Source organism: Falco peregrinus, chromosome 5 (genome assembly GCF_023634155.1).
Source record: "Falco peregrinus isolate bFalPer1 chromosome 5, bFalPer1.pri, whole genome shotgun sequence".
NCBI lineage: Eukaryota > Metazoa > Chordata > Aves > Falconiformes > Falconidae > Falco > Falco peregrinus.
The window spans coordinates 26,218,481-26,238,928 of NC_073725.1; the positions used below are offsets into that span (position 1 = coordinate 26,218,481).

Sequence of the window (20,448 nt, forward strand, 5' to 3'; positions counted from 1 at the left end):
ACATAAACCATTATTTTAAGTTCTCATATTTTCTTAAGAAAATTTTCTTACGAATTGATAATACCCAGTTGAGGGAGGAAGAGTTAACCTCAGCAAAAAAAAAAGGGTCTTTAGTTGGCATACGTTCGTTTTGCTGTTTAAAGTGAAGTAAAAAGCAAAATCATGAAAAGAAGATAAAAACTGTGTTAGTAAAACTGTGTTAGTATTTTAGGATTATTTATTTTTGCTAAATAAATTAGAGTTCTGAAGAAATGCTGGGAAAAGCAGAGCTTCCGTTGCTGTAACGAAAGCCAGTAAAATAGCTGGCTAATCTTAGAGTATAAAATCCTATTTATTTATAAAATATACTTGTAAATAAATTGGTGCAGATTTTCATGCTTCCTCAGAGCTCTGTGGCAGTGGAGACTTCATACAGCTGGGTGACTGCGGGGGGGCGAATAACAGGGTGCTGGTTTAGCATTGGGTTGCTGCAGGGTTTTTTGGGGAGATTGCTGGAATGACAGCAAGCAAACGACGGTTGTTGTCTCCATCTACAAGCTGTCACTTGGAATACCTGTTTTCTAAAATATCTTACAAGAAATGTGAAAAGCTTGAAGCAATTAATTTCTTTTTTGAGGACCGTGCACAGGAAGGTTTTTTTTTTTGCTGCCTGGTGGTGTTAGGAGTTTTGCTTTCAGTGTGTATGGCTTGGGTCAGCTTACCTGTGTTTTAACTCTTCTCAACCAAAAGGAACAGCAATACAATGAATGGACTGTTGTTCTCAGAGCTCTTTGAGAAATTAAGGAATAGTGGTGCAGGCTGGCTAGCAGCAACGGTTTGGGGGAATTTAGCCCTGAGTGCGAGGTGGAATGACTTGTGCTGGAAAGGCTAGCATCTGCTGTGCAAGAGAGAATAAAATTACTCCCTTCCCTGGCAGCTGAGATGAAAAAAAGCCAAGACCTTAAGCATCTTTCATTGGTTTCCACATATTCTATGGAAGGGAACAGCGGGACCAAAGGTGATGGGTTTCATGGAAGGGCGTCACTTGGTTGGCTGTATTTTTGTGAATTTGAAAGCCAAATATAGCAAGTATAAAAGGGCAAAGTTTCAGTAAAGTCAGTAGTTTGCAGACTGATGAAAACGAGAGAGGGTTTTGGCACGATCTCAGTCTCTCTTACTAATTTTGGCACCTTAGTGTTTGGAAGAGCAGGAGAGCGAGCGTGGGGGAAGCCGGCTTCGCCATGAGAACCTCGCAGTGCTGATGGGCTTGGAGAGGTGTTGGTTCGTGAAGCGTTCAAGCAAGCCGCCTGGCTGTCTCCGTTCTCCCCACGCAGGGGTCTGAGTCCTGGCCTGCCCAGCCAGCTCTGTGGAGGCTGCTAAGGAGCTCCTTAGCTTCGCCAGTGCTAATTCTGCTGTTGGCACTCGGTCAGCTGCTGGAGGGACTCTCTTTCCAGCAAGCCAAATCCTTTTGTCATGATTTTGCTGTTTCCAGGGTTTCTGGCTCTACATAGTAGCAGAAGCCTGGGCTGCTCTGCGCTTGCTCTGTGCCGTGGGAATGGTGCACACCTTCGCACTTCATCCGGTCCCGTTGGCCGCTGCTGGACGCTGCACACCAGTACCTCTCTTCCACTGAAGCTCTCTTCCTTGCTCCAGTTTTTTCTTAGAAATTGTGGTTTCCCAACTAATCTGTCAACATTTCCATTGCTGAAATATTGGCAAAATGTCTTAGAAGAACTAAAATTGTGCCAGCTTAGTGTCATTAGCTGTGTACTTTGCTTGTCACTGGTTTTGCTTTCATTGATTGTTCCCCTGATAAAGCTTTCCTCACTTTTTGCCTTTTGTAGATTTTAAGATATGGAAAGAAACATACCTAAACAAACCTCTCTCATAAAATGTGCATAAGATCTTAATCTGGTACTTTCTGTCTTATTGATACACTTCAAGCCATGGAGCCATCCACTGTGTCTCTAGATGGGTTGTTCTAATGCATAATTACTGAAGGCTAGAGTTTTCTTCGATCCTTGCTCTGCATTTCCTTGTACATGTAATGTCTCAGCTCTGAGTTGAGCCTAAATCTTCTGCAAGACCTGCAGGTCAGTGGCGGAGTAACTTGCTTAATGACTAATGAAATTTAATACTGGAAAAGGGAAGTGGCCATCTTTTGACCCTTGGTCTCCCAGATAATATAAAGTTGTATCAGCAAAGACTATTGTCCTAGAAACTTCTACAGTTCCCTAGGTGTGGGAGGGAGAGATGAACAACTCGGGGCTGTGGTGGAGTTCACATTGGCAGCAGTGGACACTCCAGATGGTGGCTGGAGCCAGCCGGATGCCAAGCTGCAAAGTGCCGTGGAGTTTCTGGTGGATGCTGTGGAGTACTGCGTGCCTTTCTACAGAGACGTTTCAAAGGGAGGAAGGTCTTGAGAGTGCTTGTCTGGTAGGACGGGTGCAAGGGGAGCTCTGGGAGAATGAGAAGTATCAAGTCCTTAGTGGAGTGCAACCATCCAAAACAAATAAAATACTTCCGTGGTGTATGGAAGATACCGAATGCTCGTTCATTACATTCCCAGGTGCCTTCAGTTCTCTCTTTGTAGATGAGTTTGTCAGGAAATCTGTGTAAAGGAATCGGCTCATCAGCTGTTGGTGTGAACAGCGAGAGGTGAAGCAGAGGGACCCCTGAATGAGAGTGTTGGGTCGAGGGGTGTTTCACAGCCACTATTCTTGCAGGTCTTTCGTTAGGCTGGTTTTTTTCATCATTGCTGAAGCCGTCAAAGGATGGATCAAGGAACAGACTAAAATGTAAAAGTATTGCACAAAGCTTCTGATCCTTCTGCTGCTCTTTAGGGCTGGCCGTGGCTTGGTTACTTTGGGTTACTTTAGAGCAGGATGCTTTTCTGGGTCCATCCAGCTTTTAGGCTGCCTTGAGATAGTTTTGGGGGTGGTCAGCTGAGGGCTGTGGGAGCGGAGCGGTGACTGAGAGCTCCCTTTCCCCAAAAGATGTAACTGAGGGTCTGGACTGGACTTCTCAAGCTCGTGCAGGGCAGGTTAGCTATCACCTCGCAAAAAGGACTGCAAAGATGGAAATGTATGAGAAGCTGCTAAAATGTAAGGTATGATAGTGGCACAGCTGCTCCTTTCATTTCCCTGCCATCATTGTTGGACCGTTGTCTCCAAACAGTGGATTGTTTTTCAGGGTTCCTTTTTAGCTTTAACAGATTTAGTGGATTAGAATACAGGTTAATCTATAACATCTTCCTTTGTGTGGCTGTGTCCTGGACACATCCAGGAGCTTCCGCTTACATCTGAAAGAAGCTTGCAACTCTTACAAGTATTTGTCCTTTTGCTGCCAAGTGGGACAGCAGAAGAGTGAACTGGGTATTTTTCTGCCTTGCATGTGGGCACAGTAGTGTTTGGGTTTTTTTCTAAATGTCACTTTTCAGTAGTGTGTTGAGCAAAGTCCGTTTCCTCTGTTAGCTTCTGCCTGTGAAGCTGATGATCAGTGATAGTAAATGTAGATCTGCAGGTCTGACCTGGATGTGTGAAGAGACATGAATGTGAGTGACCCTGGTTTTGTTAGGGAGCTGCACTTGTTACGTTGTCAGCGCTCTTACAGACACAGTGGTGTAGATGTCAGAGGGGCCGCAGCACATCACGAAGCACTGATGCTTCCCAGCAAACGTGCCCGGGGGGGTTTGTACCATGCCTACAGAAATCCTGTAGAAGCTGTGAGATTGCACTGAACTAATGATTCTGTGCGATAAAGGGTTAACAGCTGACCCGTGAGTGTGGGCTCTGCATCAGACAATAGAGAGGACATAGCTGAAATATTCAGCAAGCTTGTTTTTAATTGAAATATAAACAAAGTTGCTTTCATGGGAAGTGCCCTTCAGATATACTTGTTTCCAGCCTGGGAAGAGTTGTAGAGAGTTTGTGTTCTTTCTGCAGGTTACCTGCCTGGCTGCCGACATCTTTTCACTCTTAGTTCAGTATTTACACCTGTGAAAATTGGGTGTAAAAAGAAATGCTGTATCTGTGAGCATGGCCAGCAGTCCTTTTCCAGGCAGCATTTGGTGCTTTAAAGGTGACAGCATAGTCCGAGGCCTGAAACGGGCAAGGATCATGGCTTGGTCCATTTCTTCAAGCAAGTGCTGTTACTGGTGGGAGAAGGAGAACTGACTGGTGTGTAAAAGCTTTAAATCAGCTCTTACGTGCGTAGCTGAGATCCCATTAGAGTGGGAGAAGAATCTTTCTGGGAGGAGTGCCACTCCCCTTCCAGCCCCCAGGTTCTTGCTAACTGGAGTCCAGTGACTCCTCTATAGAGTCAGTATCAGGGGAAGCAGGCACAGAGGCACGAAAACAAGCAAGCATATGGAGTTAAGCTTGTGGTTGTCATTCCTGTGCCTGCAGGGAACACGTTAATTTCTCACATACAGCAGCAGCCATCTCTGCCTGTGGTATCATTGGGAAGCACCTGCAGGTTGATGTGCACAAGTGAGATGTCTGTTGCACTTGGGATATTTTGTCATACAGATGCTACTCTCGGTAGATTCATCTGCTTCTAGCCTGGTGAAGGCTGTGTGTCTGGGGGGTGCTCTGGTAATCTTTAGAGGTACAACATCAGTTTGACCAACCCACCTTCAACTCATCAGCTTTTTCTCAGTAAATCAAGGTAATACTACTATATTGAATATTGAAATAATTGCTCAAGGCTTGACATCAGTCTTTATAATGCTTAGGTAAGCAGTCAATATTTGCTTGAACAGCACCACTGGCTTCAGTAGGAATATGGCTTTATGCAGCCAGCTTGTTCTTGACTGTGTTTGCACCAGTATGAGAATGACTGCAATAAATCTGATCTGTTACATACATATCAGATTTCAGATTTCTCTAGCTCTTCCACACTGCACATGTTTCTGCAGTATTTCCTTCAAGTTCTTTTATGACTGGGGTAGCTGCCATTAAAAGTAATGGGGATAGTTAAAACACAGTCTTGCAGTTTTCTAGAAGTGTTTCCCTCATCCAGTTAGGTGTTTGCTCTGTGCAGTATGTGTGCTATGTGAGGAATTCAGATGGTTTTCAGTCAGGGCAGGGCACTGATTTGCAGATTTTCTTATCTCAGGCATTTCTTTTAAGTACCTTGCACCCTCCTCATCCAAATAACAGCAGAGCTAGACTCTGCCCTGAGTTGAAGAGATTTATTTAGACTTGTTTCAATGACACTCGACAGGAGGAGTAGGGAAGCTTCCTCCTTTTTACATTAGAAAGATTTCCATATGGAAAAGATGCATCAACGTGATCCTAACTCTTTGTAGGACTGGAATTGTTCTGGAACTTTCTTGTGCTTTTTTTTTTCTCCCACAACCTTCTGAAGTACATCTACTCAGGAGACAGTAACTAGAGATTGTTTCATCTGTGACCGTCTTACTGGGTTGCAGTCCTGCAAGTGTTGAGGTCAGTGGAACTGTTTGGGTGTCCAAAGCGGGTCAGGGGCGCCGGCATGTGCCCTGTGGCCACTGAGAATGGTGCCCTTGAACCTGGGCATATGTGAATCGCTTTAGACTATACCAGAATAATTAAATGTAATCCTCATTAGAGCTTGACTGGTTATTAAAGTGTACCTGTAAAGAAGGGGATTAAAACTGTTCCTGTGTAAAGCTCTTCAGTAATATCATCAACATTATATTCCTCACCCAAACGCATCCGTTTGAACTATATCCCATACTACTTATGTCCAGTATAGTTAAGCTGAACCTAGGTCAGACCTGAATCAATGTAGAAACCATCTGCTGCTATTTGCAAGCTATTAGAAAAGTTTACAGTTGCTTTACTTCTTTCTCTGTGCCTTGGTGTGATCCCAAATCTGGGTTCCACCCCAGATCCACTGATGCCATTGATCCGCAAGCCTGCCTGAGCTGGGTGCTAGGTGGTAAATCCACACCCCTCTTAGCACACGGGAAAACTTCTCATACACTTTGAACAATTGTTTACCATTACCTTTAGTCACACTGAATTCTCACCGGTTCTTAGAAGCCTCATCTCCATTGAACGGTACTTTTTTTCATTTAAAGGTATTTTTTTCACCTTGCATGTTCTGTGGGGAGGGGGCTTTGTTAGTAGGGGGCTCTCTTTGCTGGAGGGTGGGTCTTTTAGTGTGCTAATTAGGATAGTTCACACAGAGTTCAGGTAATTTTCTGTTTGTCTCATAACCTTAGGTTGTCTATTCCTTCTCCCAAGGCCATGTTCTGTTAACTTTTTGTAAGGATTTAGCTAACATCCTCTGGTTTTCAAATTCTTTCTTGTTTTTCCCTATAAATATTTACTTTTATTTTACCCCCTCTTTTTTTAAAAGTAAATAATTCTTGTGTCAGTGTGAACAAAGTCACACTTGAAATCTGTAGCTGCACTGGTAAACTAAAGCCCCTGCTGCTCAGCTGCCTTTCAGCCCCAGGTCTGTCCTTTTCTCCTCATGTGAGCAGAAGAGTGAGAGAAGACAGGCTCACTCATCTTCCTTCCCTCCCATCGGGTTTTTATTCACAGTGATAACATCCCCCTGAGCCTTCTCTTCTCCAGGCTGAACAGTCCCAGCGCTCTCAGCCCCTGCTTCTAGGAAAGATGCTCCAGTCCCAGTGATACTCCAGGCATCTTCATGGCCTTGTGCTGGCCTTGCTCAAGCGAGTCCATGTATCTCCTGTACTGGGGAGACCAGGAATGGGCACGGAGCTCCCTATGTGGCCTCACTAGTGCTAAGCAGAGAGGAAGGCTCATCTCCCTTGATCAGCTCGTAACGTTCATTCTGATGCAGCCTGGGATACTGTTGACTGCCTTTGACGTGAGGGTGCGTTGCTGGCTCATGGGCAGCTTGCTGTTCCCCAGGACCCCCAGGTCCTTGTCTACAGAGTTGTCTTCCAGCCAGTCAGTGCCTGGAATGACTCCTTCCCAGGTGCAGGAGTTTGCATTTCCCCTTGTTGAACTTCTTGAGGTTCCTCTTGGTACATTTCTCCCACTTCTAAATGGCAGCACCATCATCTAGTTTAGCACTCGCTCCTCAGTTTTCTGCAAACATGCTGATGAAACTTTATCCCGTGATCCAGGTTGCTAATGAAGGTGTTGAACAGTATTGGCCCCAGTACCAGCCGCTGGGGTATAATGCTAGTGACATGCGTCTTAGTGGGCTTGGTGCAGCTCATCACAAGCCTCATTTCAGCCAGTTTTGTGTCCACCTCACTGTTTGCTTATCTAACCCATGCTTTGTCAGCTTGTTTATGAGGATGTTATGGGAGATCATGGTAAAAGCCTTACTAAAGTCAAGATAAGCAACATCCACTGCTCTTCCCTTAGCCACCAAGCTAGTCGGTTCACTGCAGGAGGCTATCAGGGCAGATATGTGTGATTTCCCCTTTGTAAATCCGTGCTGACAATGCTCAGTCATCTTCATGTGTTTGGAAATGCTTTCCAGGGTTAGTTGCTCCATCGCCTTCCCAGAGACTGAGGTTGGGCTAGGCAAGCCAGCAGGTCCCCAAATCACACTTAATGTTCTTTTTGAAGGTAGGGGTGATGCTTGCAGCTTCCCAGTCTTCAGCCATCTCTCCCAGCCACTGTGACCTGTTAAAGATTATCAAGAGGGGCCTGGCAGTGGTATCAGCCAGCTCCCTAGGCTCTTGCGGGTGCAACCTGTCAGGCCCCAATGGACTTACATATGTCCAGTTTGTTTAAGTGCTCCTTTGCTTGGTCCTCCTCCACGGAGGTTAAGACTTCTTTGATCCAGATTTTTCCTGTGGTCTCAGAGGCTTGAGATTCGCAAAGGCCTGTCTTACTGGTAAAGACTGAGGTGAAGAAGGTTCTGAGGAAGGTTCTGAGTAAGTGAGTGTTTTCCACATCATTTTCCACCAGGTTCCCTGCCCCATTCAGCAGTGGGCTGAACTAATACTGCAGTTGCTGTTACTTTGGTGCTTGTGGGCATGCTGCTGGTGTGTATGGTCACATAGGACACTTGACTGGATGTATCCGATTAACGCTGTGGACTGTGGAATGCAAAACGACTTGGAACAGACGGGTCTGTTCGCATCCTTAGGGCTAGAGAATGTGCCCTGGAGAGCTGATCAAACAGCCTGAGTGGTGCAATTCTGTAATCTTTATTCCCTCTGCCGTTTGTGCTGCTGGATGTTTTCAGCAGTCAGCGTGATGTTGTGAAATGAAATGTTACTGCTCAAACAAATAAAACTTGCTCTTTATAGTCCTATTAAGAGAAAACCAGATTGTTTTACAAACATCTCTTTCAGTACAAAGTCTCCAAAAATGTGAATTGTTTTTTTTAACTTGCCTTTTACTTTGTTTCCTTTGCTGTAGAGTCTCGAAGTTACACCGAAGCCATTAACCACTCCATGGTGATGTCTGACAGTGCTGTGGGCACTAACCCGGCTTTGCTGAGGGCCAGCATGCAGGCGGATCCCTCCTTTCAGCGCTGTTTTGCATCTTCGTGTACTGTGACAAGTAACAGCCCTATCCCAGGGGGAGAAAGGTAGGAAAAAATTCTCTTACCTTGCTGTGTACTTCTCGTAACCACAGTTTCCAGCCAAGATGTTACGCCTGCATCTTCATTGCAGAGCATTTGTCCAAGGACCTTGAGTTTGGTTGTGACTTATAATGATGTTGTTGTCCACCAGCTGAAATTTGCCGCGTAGACAGATGTTATTTATATGTCGGACACAATTAGCTTGGAAGATAAATAGGAATACAAAAATAAATAGGAATTTATAGTTTGGTTACTTTACTACATACTAGCACAAGCTCATATGTATTTCCCTGTGTGCTTTACCAGCTTCTCTGATGCCTTACTGAAAAGCATTTCATGACATTTCAAATTGGAGGAAGTTGTATATGAAAGGGAGGGAGCACTCTTCTCGCTGCTGTACGTGTGTTTCTGGTCAGTAAAATGCCGGAAGATTTCTTATTGGTAGTGAATAGTTGACTTTAGTTGACTTGCTTTCAACTGCTCAGCAGGCTGAGAGATTTTATTATTTCATGTTTGTATTGTGGCAAACACATAGGGCTCTGGACCAGAGCTTGAATAGTGTAAATTTACAAAACGGTCCAAAGGAGCTTACAGCATAAGGTGAGAAATAGCAGGAAACACAGCAAACCACCAAGGAGCCTCAGGTTACTGTCAGAAGGGTCAGAAGGCCATGACAGGGAATGGTCAGCCATTAGCTGTGCCCTGTAAATACGTAATCGATAGGAGGTAATGTGTTAACAGCTGATGAGGTTTCCCTCTCCATCACTCTGCAACAACGTTCCTTTGTAGCTATTTATCCTGTTCTTGTCCTGGGATAGTTGGCTCCTTTTTCACAGTGAGTGTTTGGAAGGCTGTTGGTTGGTGTGTCAGACACTCAGTGAGGACTTTGAGTATGTTGATACCTATTTATCTTTTATTTATCTTCCCATCTAATTGATCTCATTTTCAACCAGTACTTGGACTGTGAAAAAATGTTTTCGTTTTGTGAATCATGAGACTGAACAAAGTATGTTAGTATTTTCTGAGGAGGAGGCAAGTTTAACATTTCATTCTAAGTGGATATGAATTAAAAGCTTGTCAGGCAATCCAGTCATTACCAAGTTTGCATTCCTACTTCAAACTTTATCTAGAAAATTCTGTTCACTTATTTTTAAATTTTTTGGTTGTTGTCGTCATTTTTCATTTAATCTAGCAGATACCTACAGCTGTAGGGTTTTTTTCTTGCGATGATGTCAGCCTTCCGTTTGCTTCCCTTCCATTTCTTTATGGTCCTTCTACTTTGATCTGTCCAAATTTACTGGTATCCATTTCCGTGGTTCCCTTTTAAATAAAAATGCTTTCTTCTTTTTATGTATCTTATGTCAGTTCTTCCTTTGCATCTCACAATGAGTTTGTTCTCTCTACATCTGATATTGCTGGTCGTGTTTTTCAGCTACAGTCTGAGGGTGTTTCACTTTTAGAAGCAAGGAAACAATTTAATTTTTTCTTGGGTTGTTTCATCAGAAGCTTAGTTTATCTTGTTGGAAGGGTATTTGTTACTCTTCACTTGAGCAGGTGGAATGGCTAGTAGAAAAATCTAATGTTAGCTGTCGAATTATTTAGTTCTATCAATCAGAACAATTCTGTCATCAAATAAATTAACTGCCTCCTTCCTTTTTTAATATAAATTGTATTTAAATGGACTTACCTGGTCCAGGAGTTGGGTCTTGCGAACTGTGTGTTCTTATAGTAATTACTAATTTCTTGTGCAACCATGCGCAACTACTGCTTAGCCCATTTCTTTTAAGAGGCTGCATCGTAGGGACTACCGTGGCAGTGTCAGTTTTCTTCCATAAACCTCTGCCTTTGGTGGCAGCCTTGCCTTCAGAGAGTCTTGCCTCCTGCTGCTCTTTTCCAGGTAGCACTTGAGCTCAGCATGTAGAGACCTGCAGGACCACTGTACGTGCGGCAGGGCCATGAACAGCCTCACTGAGTTGATTCATACTCACAGTAACCCTCCTCAGACAGGGGGAAGGAGGGGTATTTAACAGCTGTGATAAATTTGGTGGCTGGGTTTACAGTACAAAACTCAGAAGCTGTCTGATCAGCATGGCTGGGTGGGGGGTGATGAAGCAGACGGTATTGACCTGTGCTGAAGGTGGGGCTGGTGCCCCCTTGGCCCAGCTGTCACCAGCTCCAGCCTGTGGACACACACCTTGGGGATTGTCCTGGGTGAGGTGATCCCTTGCTTTCCGTGATCGCTGTCGTAGGGCTTGTACAGTGACGTGTGAAGGGAACGATGTGGCTGTTGTTTTATTGTTGTGTTCCATTTTTTTGACTTTTTGACAGCTCTTCTGCAACGGAACGCCCTTGGCTTGAGAGCAGCCCTAAAGCTTCCCCATCGCTCCAGCTTTCCATAGGAAACAGCAGGCCGCCGGGAGGTTACCTTGTGCCCTCTGAATTTTCAAATGCCGTGCAAGATGTCTCTCTCTTGTCTCATTTCCAAACTCCAGGACTGCAAGTCGTCACCCTGAGCAGCCTGGAGAATTCACCAGCAGAGCCACAGCAAGAACCCGCTGTGAGCAGCAATGCCCGGGTCTACCTGAGCAACAGCGGGAGCAGCAGGGGCAGTAGCTCCCCCCGAGAGGAGAAACAAGCTGCTTTCCCTGCCAATGCTAGAATCTCTCCTAAAACCGCGGGCTCATCAGTGGCACATGCTGAGGACAATGGCTTTTTGACGCAGAACTTTCTTACGGTGGCCTCTGGACACAATAGCCAGAACAGTGTGGTTCAGCAGCACCTGCATGCTCAGCCACCTCTCCCAGAGAAAAAGCGGTCCTCCGAAGGAGACCGTTCCTTTGCTTCCGTGTCACCTTCTTCGAGCGGCTTCTCGAGCCCCCACAGTGGGAGCACCATCAGCATCCCCTTCCCAAACGTCCTCCCAGATTTCTCAAAAATGTTAAGTGCTTCCCCAGTGCCAGGTGGGTTCTGCATCAGAGAAATGCAAAATACATCTGATTTTATACGAGTTTATAAAAAGCATTCAGGGGATTTTAAAAGTGGGGAGGGGAGGGGAAATGCAATGGAGTGAAAATGGCAGAGAGGACTTGAATGTTTGCAGTAAGTGGCGCCAGTTTCACTGGATTTGGGTGTGTTACTGGGAGAGCGAGGCTGCAGAATCCTTTCTGCGCTCCCGCAGGTGCCAGCTGAGGGTAGCCTCCCGTCTGAACTGCCAGACCACAAGGGAGCCCTGCGGAGTCTGAGGTCTGAGTTCTTTTAATAAGGGCTGGCTTTCTGGACCTTTCTAGACTTGTGTCAAGAATAGTTAAAAAGGTAGATGTGTATTCACTGGACCCCACTGAGACGTTTGTTATTAATATGCCTTTATAAATGTAAAGAGTTTTTCATATTTTATGAGTTTTGCAAAATGCAACTTCAAGAATGCTTTCAGAATCTTCGTGTACAGTATTGTATTTGCTGGTTCTAAAAGCGCCTCAGAGTGTCTCTTAGGTTGTTCTAATCATGAGTTTTTGAATAATTAAGGTGATAGGAAGTCGGAAAGAAAATAAATGCTTTTGTATTTAAGAGCTTTCTTGACCTATTTTTTCCCCCTTTCATTTCACAGAAAACACAGCTGATAAACATGTGACAGTAAAATTTGTCCAGGACACATCCAAGTTCTGGTATAAGCCAGATATTTCGAGAGAACAAGGTACATCAACTCAACTGATATTCTGGCATATCTGTTCACAGAATGGCTGGTTGGTTTGGTGAATTCTCCTTCAATTTTTTTGATGCGTACCGTATATCTAAAAGATGTACAAGAAGAAATATAAAACCTGGAAGGGCTACAGACAACCTCACTTAATTTCTTTTGTCCAAAGGCTGAATTTGAGAGTGGAGGGCAGTCAAGTTGTCCTTAAAAAATACTCTGTTAATTAGACAAATTGCTATCCTAAGTGAACTAACTACAAAGTAATTTTAATCTGCCAGTGGTAGTTGCAGCAAATGTACTTTACTGAAAAGCTCCAGGTTTTGGAATGACAAATAGGCGTGATGTGATACCAAACATCTGTGCTCTCAGAAATGTTTTTGAGTACAAGTGTGCTGCTCTGGCATGATCTCAGCCACGCGTGTTTCACTGCAATGCGATAGGGTGAGCGATGCTAAGTATCAGACAATACTTCATTAGCTAGAAGCCATTATAAAAGCATCATCATCTGCCAGTCTTGCTATAGCCTGAATTTTATTTTCAGCTGCAAGTGACGTACATTATGTCTTACAGGTCAGGAAATAACACTCCCATGGAGCAACGTCTTTATGATGTACAATACAGATGTAGTACATCTGTACATAGACTTGTTATTAAATGAGATGGAGAAAGGTTTTACCATGTATGTGCGAACGGTACATGCGAACTTAAACCTTGCCCCTGCAACGATGTGTAAATAAAGCACACTGGGCGCTTTGGAAATGTGATTGATCTGATGGTCCTTGTGTCCCTATTGTCATATTCAGCTATACTGAATTATATTTAATGAGTTATGGCAGGACATGAAACCAGGATTCTTAAAATGCGCTTGTCAAAAAGGAAAAATGACAAATTAGTTCTTCATTGGGAAGGAAGTTGACACTAAAGCAAAACAACCTTCTGCTGTTGGCAGATGATGAATTGCTATATCTGTCTAGTTCATAGTTCCTCAAATGCTGAGGATGCCTCTTACAGTGTAGTGATAAATATGAGCCCAGGGGAATAAAGAAAACAGATCATTAATTCATCTTTGGATGATGTTTTACTGATCCGTTCAGGCCAGTCCCCTTTCCCTTGTCTGCCCCCCAGCCATAATGAGAACTGAGTCTTAAATGTGCAAAAAATAATTTCCTGACTTGATGCGAGTCCAGAGAGGGGAGTGGATTGTAAAGGAAGCTGCCTGAACAAATGGAAAGAAAATCTTCCCAACCTTTTAGTATGTCTTTTCACCCTACCACGTAAAATTCCTTTTGAATAAAGTGTTTTAAGATACTGTTGCTGAGGAGGGGGAGCACTTGTTCTTTTTTCCTATGCTTAATGGTCTGCTCCTGTAGCATATGATTACTGTCCCCCTATGGATTTAGAAGTGTTGCGCGAGTATTGCTGAATTGCAGGGGTTAATGTATTCATCCTCACAGCACATGACAATTTATTGTGAAAATAGTGTTTACCATCTGACACACGAACGGAACAGAATATATACACATTTGCTCTACTCACTTAAACAGAAGAGACACGTCTGCATTTTACTGATATTCTGTTACTACTAGGGTTTTTTTTCATTTCATGGAAAAAAACGTGTGTGTATGTGTTTACAATGTAATCATTGGTCAGGCCTTGCAAATTATGGCTTCATGCCCCATATGCATAATTCCAATGTTCTATATATACAGACAGCTAAGGACTGAAGGATTAAATCTGGGCTTTTTCCAGGGTTTCTCGGAAGTCTTGCTGGTTGTTAGAAATCCTGGAAACAAACACAAGTATTTCCAAAAAATTGGGGGGTGGGGAGTGGGGTGAGGGCTAAGCAAAGTAATAGGATTTTATTAAGAAATGTCATTAGATTAACATTTTGTCTTCTTTTAATGTGAGTTTAAGATTTTGGGCTACTAGATTTCAAAGTCTGTAGCAGCCTCATGCAGACCAAAAGCGGTTTCCCTGCAAGTGGTTCCTCCTGTGGAGGACTTCAGGTCACACTTCCAGGAGACATCAAAGAATATGTAAATTATTAGATGTAAAGTATTTCCAGTGCTTGGATTGTGTAAGAGCAAATATTTTCTTACATTCCTTGCCTTCCTTTAAAACTAGTAAGGGAGTAAGACTGCGTTGCAGGGTCAGAAACTTGGTGGTGGATGAAAATGGATCTGCTCCGCCTGTTGAAGCTGCATAGGAAAAGAAAAACAGTGCTGTCTAGTGAGCCTGGGAATTACAGAGAGCTGTGCTTTCTGTCATGCTTCTGACAACTTGACAAAATGTAAGCAGGAATCAGCTTGGTGTTGCGGTGGCTGTAGGAAACCTGGTGGGACCTGCACCCCGTTCTCAGTGTGAAAATCAGTGGGGATCTGTACTTCAGGCTTCTCATTGATAAGTATCTGCAAGATTTGCACAAGATGTGTCCACTCACATCCCCCAAATATGCTTGATTGTATTCTGTTCTATGGCAGTGGGGACAGAGAAAAAGATTTCATTTCCTTTAGTCTCCTATTGCTTATAGATTTGCACTTCTGTACTTTCTGGGTGCGTGCATTGCTCTGGAACTGTGTTTCTCTCTCTCCCCCTGAATCCCTTGCAGCCATTGCTGTTCTCAAGGACAAGGAACCTGGGTCATTCGTTGTTCGAGACAGCCATTCTTTCCGCGGAGCCTATGGACTAGCCATGAAAGTTGCTACACCACCTCCTTCTGTGCTACAGTTAAACAAGAAAGGTACTGTATGCCTTCTGTCTATTACTTGCCAAGCTGTATGTAGTAGGAAGTCCTTATTACTGGGTAGTAATCTGAAGGAATCTCCCCTCTTCCAGTAAGTGGAACTTTTGATACAGGCTCCTTTTCATACCTTGTTAAATGAGACTGGGTGTCCCTTGTACTTCATGGGTTCTCCATGGCTTGTAAATGTGAGCTCATTATGGCTGTGTGTGTATTCAACCTTATCAACCTAATAGAATACCAGTGCCGTCTCAGTAATGAGTCTTCCCTAGCAATCACAAGTCTGCATCTGATCCACATACCACCATGTAAAGCTTTTGCATGGCTGGAAGGTTGAATGTTTTTGGCCCCAAGGTTTTGTTTTGAGACAGTTCTACATTTTAGATGTAAATCTGAGGTGGTTGCCTAAGGTAAGGTGATAGCTGTTTAAAAGAAGTGATGGAATACATCTCTCTCCCAGCTCCAGTGGTTCCGCGTTTATAACTGGTGCCTGGTTGTTGTGAAAGGTAAAATGGGAAGAACAGAAAGCATTCATCAATGTGTGGAAACTCAGCAGCCAGTATCTCTGGTGTTCTTGGCTCCATTTGTGCCACTGCAAGGGTGGCGGGGTGGTTTCCATTGCTGCTGTTTTCCTTTTACAAAGCTTATTATATTTCATTAGTACATGCTGGCTGGCGAGGTAAGCCACTGAGATGGCAGGAAAGCTGTGATTCCCGGTGGCGTGGCTATGGAAGTGTGGGTCTCTGCGGGGTTGGTTGGTTGGTTGGCTGCTGTATGTTTGTGGTGGTTTTGGTTTTTTTTTAAGATTTTGTGCTTACTCTGGGGCAAGGTTAGCAGTCCACCTTGACTACAGTAACACTCTCAAATTCTATATGCTTAACCTGGTATCTTGAGAAAATTTCTAATAAAACTTTGCCATGTAATCCATCTTTTTCTTGCCAAGAAACATCAGCAGAACCAATGCGATGTCTGATTTAATGAAGACCAGGGTGCACTGGAGTGGTGATAGCAGCAACAAAGGGGTAAATGGAGAGTGGCTGTAGGTGTTTTTAGTAATTTTTTTTTTTGTCATCAGACCAGTGAAGTCCAGGAAGACATGTAAGTTCAAGCTCTGCTAGCCTTTAACAGCCAGTTCACGTTAGCTGTATCACAGGCAGGTAGTAGTCAAGAGAAATTTGTAGTAAGGGACTGTTGCATTCCTTAGTGTCTCGCTGTGTGATATTTAGCTTTTTTAGTTCCTATCGTTTCATCCCAGAAGGCACAAATTTGTTCCGTCTCCTGCAGGATTTCTTGTTCCAGGCTTCCCCTTCCCACATGCATTGTAGTCGTTTATTTTTAGTACTGTGAGAGCATAGTGGCCAACAGCGAGCTGTTTGAAAAGGTGATCTTTGCAATATACGCTTGCAGAGAAGTTTCTGCTGTCCAGAGTAATGTGCTCCTCTGTGTTAGCCTGAAAGTCAACCCTTGATGTCTCGTGTTTGCTGGATTGTGACTGATGGATCAAAGGGAGCATTTGTGTTTGTGGCTCTTTTGTTCAGGTTTGAATGGTTGGGTAGCTTTGTCCCCTCGCTATGAAATAACCCTTTAATTACTTGGAGAGAGATTAAGTTTGTAGACAGGTGTGAAATACTGTGAACCAGTCTATCAAGAAGTAATGAAGTTGTCTTAATTATATGTGTGCATATGTGTAATTATATATATGTATATGTGTAGAAGAATGCTAAATCTCAAGAGGATTTTTATATGCCTCTTGAAATTTGAATCTCCTCATTCCATCCAATTTAACAATTTCAGTGTGTCCTAGACTCCTAAGAGATAAAAACTGGCTTTAAAAGTCTAGTGAAACCTGAGTGTTTCATGTAATTGTTATGGAGCAAAGACTTAGTTAAAACTGCAAACATTTTAAAACTTACAAATTTATTGAGAGACTTGGCATCATTACCTTTGTGTGGCTATATCTTCCATTGGTTTAATCTGGACTTTGAGCAGAGCTGTCACTAGGAATCTGAGTATTTTATCATACTTTTACTTCCTTGTCACGTTGGATACAAGTTCTTCTCATGGGCAAGGGCATCAGAATTTCTGACCATTTCTTTTCCAAATTTCTGTTCCTGTGTGTCATTGGGACCATGCTTAGACCTTTAGGACACAGGTGTATATTCGGATATCAGTCCCTTATGATTACAAAACCTTTTCCTATGGTTGTCTAAAGCAAGCTATATTCTTGTGGGGTTTTTTTGCAAAATGGCCTTTTTACTGCAGCTTGTAACCTTGCAGCAGAGCAGATCTAATGTATTCTTTGCGTGCTGTATATAAAACATTTGGTGGTAATGTGGAAAACTGCTTCATAAAGACCTGCTAATTTGTGAGACTATTGTCTGTTTATTGCTTCTCCTCATGAGCTTTCTTTTTCTTTTTCAACACAGTTGGAGATTTGTCAAATGAACTTGTAAGGCATTTTCTGATTGAGTGCACTCACAAGGGGGTACGCTTGAAAGGATGCCCAAATGAACCGTATTTTGGTAAGTACTGTGCATCACAGGGACACGGAAAATGCGTTTGCCAGAGCTGTTTTATAGACTTGGATGGAGTGCAAATGAGGGAATGCTTTGCTCAAGTGCTGATGATTTCTGTAGGAACCCATTCTGAGGTTACAGGAGCTTTGTACACGTTTACCTTAAGTATATGTGTAGGGCACTCTGGCACAGATGCAGTGACCAAGCGTATATACAATGGCTAAAATGACACTGGGGTGGGATGTTCACAAAGTACTTTATGTGGCAGCAGCCACCCTGATGTGCTAGGGTGAAAGCACATTACCTGTTGGGGCAAGCAGCCAGACACCTACCTAGCTGCTCACTCATTTTCCCTCTTCAGTGGGGCAGGAGGGGCAAACAGGATGGGAAAAGCCTTGAGTTAAGATAAAGACAGGGAGGTTGCTAAGCTCTTACTGCCATGGGCAAAAGAGACTCAACTTCAGGAAAATTAATTTAATTTTTTGCCGATTAGAATCGATATTCAGGTAGTGAGAGACAAACACTAAAATAACACTTTTCCTTCCCCTTTTCCCAAGCTCAACTTCACTGCTTCCCCCCAGACTCTTCCTGACTGTGGTGTGTCCTTTGCTGGGTCTCACCCTTTTTGTTCCCTCCTTGTCCTTGTGCAGCCTTTTTTGCCCTTTCTTAGGCTTTCCCGGAGGCATCCCACCTGTAGCTCAGTGGGGCTGCTGGAGCGGGCGGTGCCCGGCACCCAACACACCGAGGAAAGGGACAGCTACCATGAAATAAACAAGTGGGAAAGGACAAATCCTGTTTGAAGGTGGATTGAATTTTGTCCATTTGACATGAGACCTATTGCAAATCAGAATTTTTAGCCCAATCCTACCTTGATCTTGAAGTACCTGTTTACAGCACATATGTAGCCCTAGTAATCTTTAGTTTGAGCATCTCTTAATCTTTCAATGTGTACAGCCTCAAAACTGCTTCACAAAGTGGGTGGGCAGGCACTGTCACACCTGGGGGGGTAAGATAGTGAGGGACTAATAGTATCAGATTTTGAGTTTCTGTAAGACCCTTGCAGAATTGGGTCATCTTGCCATTCCAGAGAAATTTTTGGTGGGCTGTAAAAATGAGGTGGTTTTGGTTGAGCTGTAATTTTTTTTCAAGCATGGGCTTGTGATGTTCAATATTAGTAAAGGGGACCAAAGAATGGCTTTTTGTACGGACAGACTGATGAACATTGCGCCTTCCTCTCACTCCTTAGAGTATAGTCTCTCATGCTAATGTCAAGGATGACTAGTGTTTAATTATTTTAATTAAGCCAAGTCCGAATGACAAAAGTGGCTTTGAATAGAAAAGAAGAAAAATTTAATAGAGGATGCTACATACATCACTGCTGCGTTGAATGGAGGAGGTTTTTTCTAGACCATCATTTATACTTTCACAAAATAGAGGTGTATGTAGGCAAAGCAGTGGAGAGTGGAGACTAGGTGTCTAAGAGGCAGAACTCACTCTTTCTCTGCCTCATTACATAGCATTGACCCCTTGTACTCTTACCATCTTCGTAAGATTTTACTACATCTAATGTAGCATAAGATAAGAGCATTGAAAGAAATTTACTGACTTCCATGTATTACTGTTCTTGTCGTTTTTGTGCTTTTCTCCCATTTGAAGCAAAGCCATTTAGGTTAGGGTTTAAGCCAGGAAAGGGAGCATATGACTGTGATTAATGAGTTCAAGTACCTCCAACTGAGACAGTGCTGGGAAACATGAATATGCTAAAATTGACTGAAGAGAGTCTTGTCTTAGGTGCCAAGAGTTTTGGGGGTCTTTTTTGTTTGTTTGTTTGTTTTTAAAGGGCAGGACGGGGAGGCCTCTTATTCTGTAAAATACTTGGAGCCAACATAACTGTTAAGCATTCTTGTTGTCCACCAAGTTAATTGTGCGTGTCTTGTTCTTCTCCTGACCACAGGGAGTTTGACAGCTCTGGTGTATCAGCATTCCATCACCCCACTGGCACTACCCTGCAAGCTCCTCATCCCAGACAGAGGTATGCTGTTAAAGTGCAGTAGAGATAGAATGCAGTCAAGCTCTGCTCCAGAGTGCCGGTGTCCAAAGGCAGGTGAACATGTCACAAGTTGAGATCTAAGCCAACACACAGGGAAGGAAGCTGTCTTTTAAAAGTGGTTCTTCAGTACTGCCGACAGCTCTTACCCAAGGGGTAGCTGCGAGCAGCCTAGTACTGTGATATTCCAGTCATAAACATATATGTGTCACGGAAATCTGCGCGGTAATCTAGCATGCAGGAAGACAAAAGTACTTCTCAGATGTGATGTGTGGTTAGATGTAACTGCATGTTCAGGTCTGGGTTGCAGAAGGGCTTTAGGGAAGGCAAGTAGGTAAAGAACAGAAGGTGCCCTGAGCGTGACACGGGCAGCAAGGAAATAGCAGCTTGCACAGGTCAAAACGTTGAAGTAAACGATGAAACAGCCTGTGTTATGTTGTGGGACTGTAATTCTAATTTTGGTTATGGTGATTTAATGAACCACTCGCAAGACAACAGCAAACGCAACTATGCTTGCCCTGTAATCCAGTCGTCTGTTGTTCTCCCACATGAAGTTAACATCAGATGTTTTATTGAAATGTTAAACATTCTTGTGGTTTTCTACTGAACTCTTTAAACTTTTGTTAAAGGCCATATGTCAGTGTTCAGACATAGCATTTGAATTACGCAAATACATTAATGAAACCATTTTAGCCCCAAAACTTGCTATGGTGGATGTGACCAGGGATATCTTTATATGGGAAAACAGGGTGGTAGGTGGGCTTGTTCTCCTTATCCTCCTCACCTAAAATGGAAACCTCCTTCTGTTCTGGCAGAGGTGCAGCGCTGAAACATTTGCCAGGTCCTAAATAAACATACCACAGTGAAATTTTATTTTGGATTTATGTTTTTCATCCGGTACCATCACACATTTTAAGGTGATCTTCTCTTCTGTGGTTAATGATTCTGGATGCAGTGGGTG

General features: G+C 43.5%; 1 protein-coding gene across 13 annotated transcripts in view; it reads left to right on the top strand.

The window, feature by feature from the left end:
• TNS3 (tensin 3) overlaps nt 1-20,448 on the top strand; it is a 282,225-nt gene that overhangs the window by 250,874 nt on the left and 10,903 nt on the right. For all 13 annotated transcript variants that reach the window (XM_055807042.1, XM_055807046.1, XM_055807043.1 and 10 more), the window contains 6 exons: nt 8,325-8,496; nt 10,819-11,450; nt 12,095-12,181; nt 14,793-14,924; nt 17,351-17,446; nt 19,395-19,472. In XM_055807042.1, the coding sequence (XP_055663017.1) occupies nt 8,325-8,496; nt 10,819-11,450; nt 12,095-12,181; nt 14,793-14,924; nt 17,351-17,446; nt 19,395-19,472 (1,197 nt within the window). The remainder of the gene's footprint in view (nt 1-8,324; nt 8,497-10,818; nt 11,451-12,094; nt 12,182-14,792; nt 14,925-17,350; nt 17,447-19,394; nt 19,473-20,448) is intronic.